Below are 9,180 nucleotides of genomic sequence, written 5' to 3'. Positions count from 1 at the left end.
GGGGGGGAGCGACTATGGGAAGTTGCCAATGGTGAAGGGGATATAAAGATAATTAAGATGTTCTGTATGAAATGCACAAAAATTTAATTAAAAATTCACACAAAAAATCCTTAAGTTCTGCACACACATCCTTAATCACAGTAGCAAAGTGATCTAAGACGAAGTGATGCTGAGAAAATCAGTTACTACAAAAAACTTGGTAATGGGCTAGATATGAAGAAAGTCTCTAAAGTCTCTGGCTTGGGCTCTTGTGTGCCTCCAGAGTATGGAAAAGCAGAATATGAGTTTAAGAATATGAGTTTAAGACGTCAAAGTTGGATCAATGATTTACTTTGAGAACCTGTACGTTATGCAGGCAAAATAGTCTATAGAGAGTTGGACTGCAAATTCAGAGTGCAGAATGCTGATATGGATTGCAATATGGGATGTATAAGTGATCCAAAGCACATGAAATCATTCTCATTTTATGAGAACACGTTAAAGGAAGAATGAACAGAAGAGAGAGTTGGGGGCCAGGAAAAGATAGGAGAGTACATACAAAGGACTCTGGGAAAACAGCTTTAAAGATAGGGACAGTGTTCTTAATAAAGACTGACTGTAAGTGTGAAGAATAAGAGTAATTAGAAACAGTGTTAACTCAGAGCTAAATGAGGAAAAGGGTCCATATCTACAGCAAAAGAATGAGAGAGATTTTATGTTTAAATTTTTCATGAAAGATGTACCTTAATTCTGTTCAGAAGTATTTTAAGAGTGTCCAACTGAACTAGAAGTCAGATATCATTTCCTTGTTACTTATGAATCATCATTTAAAGAGTATTGATCCTGGGGCTGGAATTAAGACTGCTTGATGCTCTTCCAAAGGGCCCCAAGTTCAGTTCTCAGCACCGACTGCCTGTAACTCCAGCTCCAGGAGATTTGGCACCTTTTTTGGCCTCCAAAGGTATTTGCACACATATGGCATTCACTCACACAGACACACACAGGCACTCATCAAAAAAAAAAAAAAAAAAAAAAAAAAAACAACAAATAAAGAATGTTGATCATTATGTTACTGAGTGAATCACCATATCATGTACTTTTAATATAAAACCACCTGAAGTAATAAAAGTTGATGATCAAAACCCAGAAGAAAAGTACAATTTAGATTAAAGGATTTGCTCAATATAATGATTATATTTCTAAAAAACGCATATGAATTTATATAAATGAGTGCTGATTAAATTATATGTAAGAAACTGACAATTTATGCTCCTGTCAGAGTTGGAAATTGTCCTTAAGGTTTTGACCAGTTCTGCAGGAAAGCAAAGCAAAGCAGCAAATGTTTAATTTTATGTAACCACAGTCACATTTATTTAAAGTCACATTTATTTAAAATTACAACTTGGGCACGAAGAACTCTGCCTACCAACAAACACTAGTGTGAGACACTGCCACGGGGTTTTCATTTTTTTAGTATATTTTAGGATTATCATTCTTTTTGATTTCAAAGAATCACCCCTTTTTTCTCAAAGAGGCTACATATAACAATAGTTTCTTTATTAACTATTGTTTTTAAAGAACAGTACTATGCAACATTATTTTTGGTGGTAGCACATATTCAGTACTAAAATGCAAATTACAATTATATTTGAACTTAAATAATTTTATTAAAATAAATATTTCAAGTACATTATATCTGGTTTCTGTGAATTATAAGGACACAATTTATGTCATAAGAATGGATAATTTCTTACTAGTTGTTGGTCAGGGAGGCTCCAGAGGCTCTCAAAACAATATAGGCTATGCTTGATTGCTCACCAGAACTTGATGGCGAGACCCTATTGCTGAAAACACCACCCACGCTTTGGAAAGAGACACAGAAACCAAGCTGGGACCGAGCTGGAAGCTTCCTTCTTCGTAGCTAGCTTTCAAGGGTGCTGTAACCTGTGAGCTATAATACTGACCTCCCAAGCAGTGTAGCAATGGTTTGATTATGATGGGGGTGACCAGCTGCTTTCTGATTACCTGATCCACAGGAGGGAACCCTGTGATATTGTAAACCTGCTCTAGAGCCAATGGCTGGAGTGGTCATTAGCCCTAGAGAGGAAACTACTACTGTTGTTTTGTTAAATGGACATGCTGTTAAATTGCCTCCTAATACTCATGTTTATATCCATAGGTTAATGATTTCTCACCCTTCATCTGAGAAATTTCTTACAACTTGGGCAGCAGTTAATGCAAAGACCCATAACCACGCAAAGTGCTAAGAATAAGTGAAGATTGGAGTGCTCCATCTTAAACAAAACATCTAGTTCATCCATCCCAAGAGCTCAGGGAACATCATGAGGGGGAGGGAGATGTAAGAGCTGCCAGTCAAGATGTGGCCACAGGTGCAACAGCAGCTTGATTATGATGAAGGGAAAGTAGTGTGACACAAAGACATCTTCTAGACATGACATGAGCATCTCCCCGAAGAACTCACTGGCTGTGGCTACCGGCACAAGACTGATGCTTTTGTAATAGGCACCTTCTTGACCAAGAGCTATGCCATGTTAAAGTTTAGGCTGACTCTAGTTTCTGAAATTATCCGGGAGTTGGCCCAGGATACATGCACGCTGGACCCTGGTTGTCTTGGGAACACGTCAGAGTGTCCTAGAGTGCTCCTGCTAACTGCTGATTTATGGCTTCTGTAGGTTATGCTTGGCTTGATTCTGCAAAATAGTAATTGTTGATTAATAGAATAGAAATTCTTAAGGGACTCTCCACCTCTATGCTTGGGAACGTAAACTTTTCACTCCTGGTTATAGTTTCTCTGTACAAAAAGTATCCCACAACATTTAGAGGTTCCTAAGACACAATTGCTATACAACAAAACCCCCCTAGAAGGAACTTTGTGACCAGTACAGACGAAGTAGAGTAAAAGTAAGATTGATAATGTCAGTTTATGAAAGAGGAGGAAGCTGGTTCCATGCAGGTGGGGGGGTTTGGGTGGAAAATTGTGTTTTCTTATGTATTTCCTTGACAATGTTTGCTCAGGCTTAATGCTCAATGATTGGCTTCTGCTTGCTTGCCTGGCAACATGATCAATATAAAAAGAGCCACAGTGCCTAGGCTCAGGGCTGCACTTTAACCTTCTAGGAAAGAGTGTAGCCCAGACATAATAAATCTTCTTTTCTTTCTCCAGACTCACCTGTCTGTTTGTCCGTTTGGGGCATTTGTGGATCACAGACTATAACACTTTCAAAAGTTTCTGAGGGATGCGAGAGGGGCTCAGGAGGCCCCACTCCCCACTGAGGGACTACTGGCAGTTAATGGTTTCTGGAGGAGGGAGTATCATAGCCCATACTCAGGTAAATAACTTACCACCTATCTTTAGGCAAGCAACCCTAATCAGACTCAGTGGTGTACACACACACAAACACACACACACACACACACACACACGCACACACACACACACACACTCGGATTATGAAAGTAGGAGGGGAATTCTGTTTTTAATTTATGTGTATGCATGTATTGCCTGCATGTAGGTAAATGCACCCGTGTCGTGCAATGCCCACGGAGGTCAGAAGAGGCTGTCAGATTCCCTGGGACTGGAATTATGGGCAGTTGTTAGCTGCCATGTCGTACTGGGATTCGAACCTGGGTCTTCTGCAAGAACAACCAGTGTTTGTAACCGCTGAGCCATCTCTCCAGCCCCAGGAGGGGAATTCTTTAAGAAGGAGTTCAGCCAAGGAAGGAGAAGATGGTAGAGGGTACTGGGGGAACCAATACAAGTCACTATATACATAGAGAAAACTCTCCACCAATTAAAAAGAAAGTCTGCATGTCTCTACTCAACATCTCTCTACTCGACAGTGACTTTTTACTGTTTTTAACCTAGTTGTTTAGTTTGAAGTATGCCTCCTCCTGTCTTGACTTTTTCTCTCTTCTGGGAACTGAACCCAAGGCCTTTCACTTGCCAGGCAAGAGCTCTGTCATTGAGCTAAATCCCTAACCCCACCTATTTTTCTCACATAGAGAAAAAGAAGTACTTTTCCAGATGAGCAGAACGTGATTTGTAACAATGCTTGCTGCATAGACATGGTGTAGTTTCTGTTCTAGTGGAATACAGATTCTTGTTTAGACTGATGGCGGGTGTAATACAGCCACAGGCATAACGTTGAGTCACTGGAGTGCAATAGTGGCATGCAGAGGGACTATAATTTAGGACGGTCGATACTCTGGATTTTGAGAGTGTCAGGCAGGAATGAGGTGGTACACCACATCATCTGAATCACAGGAATTCAGTCTAGGAAAGGGAGATGAAGCCCTGCTGGTCCAGAGAGCACAGGAGTAGGTGGGGAGTATCCTGGCTCCACAGATGAAAAGACCAGCGCCCAAGCATCTTCACAATCATTCTGAGGTCAGTGGGGTCCTGGGATTTCTTTCATCATTTTGGAGCCTAACCAAATGGCCTCTACCTCTAAACACACACTCAGACATATAAAGAACTAAGATTCCACGATAACCACACTTTCTAAGCTATTAAGTTTTGCTTGAAGACAATCTGATTAAAACAAATCTCAGTCAAAACTGCATTTTTAATTTGTAAGATTGTATATGCTGCCATTTTACTTTCTAAAATAATGTGCTCTAGTAATGCATGAGAACAGCTTCTACAGAGTCACTACCAGTAATGTATTGAAACATAAACACATGTGCACAGTACCTGGGCGGCACACAAGGATATGTGTGCCCTGTGGCTTCTCTCACTTCTCCCACCATTTATCCCACGTGTGCTCATAGCAGCCCTTCATGAATGCATGCATGCTGGCGTAATTTTTTCTTTGGGGGATAGTCCTCCCTTTCCTCTTTGACTGTTAAACTCTTATGACAGCAACGCTTGTTCTTCTCAGTCACACCTTCCCTCCCACCCTGGCAGGAGCTTTGTCCGTGTCCCCACAACGCTCTCCATGTATTCATAAGGAACATCGAGAACACTGTTTCCGTGTCTGCAACTTTCTTCCTTAGTGTGGTCACAGAAATATGCTGTAACTGACAGACAGTCATCTGTTTGCCACCCCACCAGCATTCAGTATTTATTTGTTGACTCAAATATCGATTTAAAAGTAACCTTACTTGAGTATCACTATGGTGTTCTGAAGAAGGGCTATCCTTCCTGCAACTTTACTTACCCTGTACAAGGTGAGAATTGTAGTCTGGAGGGGCATCGGGGGCTGCATTTGGCGATTTCATTTGGCTTTGTATTTCACCTGCAGGCTGCTCAGGGGCTGTGGGGACCACACCTTTGGGGGAAGAGAGGAGGCATGACTCACATAATAACTGATAACATGATTAAAAATGTACTCATTTGGTCTCTTTGATATGTGTCAAGGCATATAAGCAACATAAAATATACCTGTATTCCTTAGGAAAAACAATAATCTATTAATAAATTTCTTGAAGTTTAGACCAAGCATAGACTGTGCTTGTGATTGGAGCATGAGCTGCTGACTCCCACCTATAAAGTCAATCCCTTGCAGACAATGAAGCTTCTCTTATGAGGAAAACAAGAAATACAAACTTGATTCCTTCTCATCTTTTGGAAATTGAGAAATCCTTCTAAATTCAATACATTAAATACTTACTAGCCTAGAACGTAATATAGCCATACACAGCTCAGCCAGTCAGCTCAGTCCACATCGCACTGAGAGATACTCTCACTGCATTCTTTTTCTAAAAGCCACTGTAATGGCTTCAAGTGTGCTGCTGAAGGCTATTTTCTTGCTGTTACATCCTGTTCTCCTGTTGGAGTCAGAGGGATTTCTTATTTGACTTACTATAGGAAAAGGTCTCAGTGTCATAAACTAAAGGCTTATTTGTATCTCGGAGGAAATAAAAAGTCGTCGCTGTGGTGTTTCTCTCTTTAAAGCATTTACTCAAAAAGGCAGCGCCAACATCCAGCTCCTCCTTGTGGAGGGCAGGTGGCGCCACAGTCTCTCACTGCATCCCCTTGCAGACGTGATCCTCCACCTTGCTTTCCTTCACCTGATTTCTCCTAAACAATGAGAATCCTTTCAGGCCTGTGTGTGACTATGAACTGCTGCTACTCATTTTCCCACAAAGATAGAGTGTTCATATGTACAAATGAACAGAAATATGCAAACATAGCCACATACTAAGTAACAAAATATTTAAAGTTAAATATACACCTTTAAAGAAAACAATCACATAATTCACATATGAAAATAAAACATTAAAAATTAATAAAAATGTGGCTAGAGAGATGGCTCAGTGGTTAACAGCACTTGCTCTCTTACACAGGATTCAGGTTCAGTTCCTAACAATCACATCAGGCAGCTCACAACAGCTTGAACTCAGTTTCAGGGCGTCCAGCACCCTCTTCTGGCCTCCATGAGTACCTTCATATACATGGTCCACATACATACACACTCAAGTCCACACATAAAATAAAAAAAATAAATCATTATAGTAATAAAAACATACCTGACATTTTGATGAATTCCAATTATACCTGAAAAAGGAAATATTTTAATGAATTTATCTATACAAATATGATACATATCTACTACTATTATTTATTGACACACTTGAGAAGTTGGGTAAATTTTAGCTGCTAGTAATCTTTCACTCACCATTTCACTGCTTTGGAAAACACAGTCTTTACAGTATAGGAGGCACTACCACAGAGGTCAACAGAATACAGAAAAAACTAAGCTGTTTTCCCATTCTGCTGCAGTTTAGATTATAATTATGCTTTCAGTGAGAAATCTTCCCCATAGGCTCATGTATTTGAAAACTTGGTCCCCAGTTGTTGGCATGCAATAGGATGATCATGGAGCTTTTAGGAATGTAACCTTGCTAAAAGAAGTACATCACTGGGGATGGACTTTGAGAGTTTTAGAGCCTCACCCCACAACCTGCTTCCTCTCAATTTCCCACGTGTGGTGAGATGTGTTGTCTTACCTTCCTGCTCCTGAGACAGGCCTTTCTGCCTTAGGAACGTCTAGGCCTCTGGAATCATAAGCCAGAATAAGTTCTTCCTTTTGGTAATGGCACTTTATCACAGTCACAGAAAAGCAAACTGGTACAGAGGCTGGTGGGGTTGTTGGTGTGAAGAACATGCAAGGCCATGTTGATTTTGAAACTCTGAGCTAGAAAAGTAGCTGAATGTCATAAAGAGAGCTCAACCAGCCACTCCAGTAGAAGCCTAGAAGAACACAGTAGTGTGGACAGTAAAGCAGACAGTGGAGGCCCAGGTCATGCTTTAGAGGGGACAAAGAAAGACCGTATTAGCAAGTGGGCTGCAGGCCACTCATTTGTGAGATATTTTATCAAAGATTCGGGCTGCCTGCTGCTCTCATTCTAAGAGTTTGTCTGAAGCTGAATTAAAAAGCAAGGGTATTAATTTCTTTGGTGGAGGAAATTTCAAGAAATCATAACATTGCATCTGTAGAATGATTATTGTTGAATACTTATTTGCAGGTGTACAATGAAAAGGAGCAAACAGGGCAGAAAGAAATAGAAAAATGCACAGTTTGGAGAGGAAAAGAATTCTAGGAAGCCTAATGCTGTCTCCATGGAATGTGTTGGAAAAGAGACTACGATTGTTAAAGAGATTAGAGCCATTAAGAAGAAGCCACATGCTCTGCACTGGAATAATGGAAAGAAAATCCTCAAGGCAAGACTACCAAGCTAAGCTTCCAACTTATACAAGGAGAAAGCCTAAGGATTTACCTGCTCCTAGAAGGCAGTAATATGTAAAAACTGCTGCCAATGTGAACCAAGGGGGCAAGGGTCCATTCAAAGCCGACAGCCAAACCTGTAGCTTTTAGCATGGTGATAAATCACAGTAACAGAAAAGTAACTAACACACAGCTTTGCGACTTGTTCTTCTAGCACCCTCTATACTGAAAGACACTTGTGAGTCACAGCGAATGAAGAGAATCAATGTTTGTCCACAGCTGAAGGCCAAGCAAGATGTTTGAAATTTATTCTAACTACCGTGGGGGGTCTTGGGAGGATTTTAACCAACGCAGCAATCATGTCTTCCTTAGACTGCATCTTGAAAGATACACGTATGGCAGCCATTATCCAGGTGGAGCTGGTGCTGGTGAGGTGACACTGGAGAGTATCAGGCCTGCTCAGAGGCCTGGCGTGATTTAGAAACGTTAACTAAAGAGTAGTTGATGGGCTAAAGATGGGAGTCAGGGTGATTCCCCCAACCATAGGAGATGGAAGAGGAAATGTGCAGATTGGAGAACAGGATTGAAAGTCCAATTTGGTGCTTATTACACTTAAGAATAGGACAAAGAAATATAAGCTTTTAAATGGAAAATACATATACCATCTATATGAGGATTAAATGTCAGGGAAGGGAACTAGAAGTTGAGAAAAAGTCTAAATTAAGGGCTGAGTGAGGTAAAATTAGAGAGGGTGCTGGCTAGAAGGAGAGAGGTTATCAAAGAAAAATTTCATTGTTCCAGAATTTCTAAGCTCTGGGTAGTGACAATTAACAAGGAAAACAACCTCAGTGAAGGTCGTATCTTAGAGAATGCTTATCATTACCTCTAATTATAAAAACATCTCACCCATGTATGAATGACTAACCCTGCTAGAAGCAAGTACTTTTAAGTCTACAACTCACAGACCTTAGAGTATAGAATGCAGTATCAAGTGAAAAGTCACCAATACAGAGTGAACAGGCCACAGAAGCTGGGAACTCCAGGTGAGCGAGCCATGGGGGTGAAGCCTCAATTGGCATCAGGCCGTAGGTCGATTCTCACCAAAACACTGCCCTACCAGGATGTGTGAGAGTTCAACCAGTCTTGGGTCATCTCCATTCCCTGGAGCTAGATTTAGTGCGTTATACTATGTACTTCAGTAGACTAAAATAAAGGCATACATAAAGTCAAGGCCCACTCTGGGCCAGCCAAAGTAGTCCAGGAGTTGGTACTGTGATAAGAACCCTGTGGTTTTAGAAAGTGACTTCAGTTTCCGGAACTTTAAACTCTAGACATTTTAGATACCGAAAAAGATTCCTGAGGAAGCACACAAAATATACAGAACTCTTTTTTGGAGACAGGGTCTAGCCATGTAGTTGACCTTGACCTTGATCTCCTGTTCTTTCTATCTTAGACCTTTTAAGTGCTTAGATTATAGGCATACACCACCAGGCCAAGCTAGGAAAAAATA

The 9,180-nt window shown here is 40.7% G+C and overlaps 1 protein-coding gene across 4 annotated transcripts in view; it reads right to left on the bottom strand.

Moving 5' to 3' along the window:
• Window positions 1–9,180, bottom strand: part of Plscr4 (phospholipid scramblase 4) — a 44,819-nt gene that overhangs the window by 23,280 nt on the left and 12,359 nt on the right. Inside the window, exons 3-6 of one of the 4 annotated variants that reach the window (XR_003850843.1) lie at window positions 6,952–7,139; window positions 6,472–6,499; window positions 5,160–5,270; window positions 1,327–2,690 (exon numbers count right to left, since the gene is read on the bottom strand). Coding sequence is in view for 2 of the 4 variants with exons in the window: in XM_029567523.1 (XP_029423383.1) it covers window positions 5,160–5,270; window positions 6,472–6,478 (118 nt within the window). In the remaining 2 variants the exon portion in view is untranslated. Of the gene's footprint in view, window positions 1–1,326; window positions 2,691–5,159; window positions 5,271–6,471; window positions 6,500–6,951; window positions 7,140–9,180 lie in introns of those variants that run through there. The other 3 variants (XR_003850842.1, XM_029567523.1, XM_029567522.1) reach the window with 3 other exon arrangements.

This window comes from Nannospalax galili, unplaced genomic scaffold (genome assembly GCF_000622305.1).
Source record: "Nannospalax galili isolate Female #2095 unplaced genomic scaffold, S.galili_v1.0 scaffold1081, whole genome shotgun sequence".
In the NCBI taxonomy this organism is placed as follows: domain Eukaryota; kingdom Metazoa; phylum Chordata; class Mammalia; order Rodentia; family Spalacidae; genus Nannospalax; species Nannospalax galili.
Note: the sequence above shows the minus strand (reverse complement) of the source record. Positions and strands in the feature narration are given on the sequence as shown.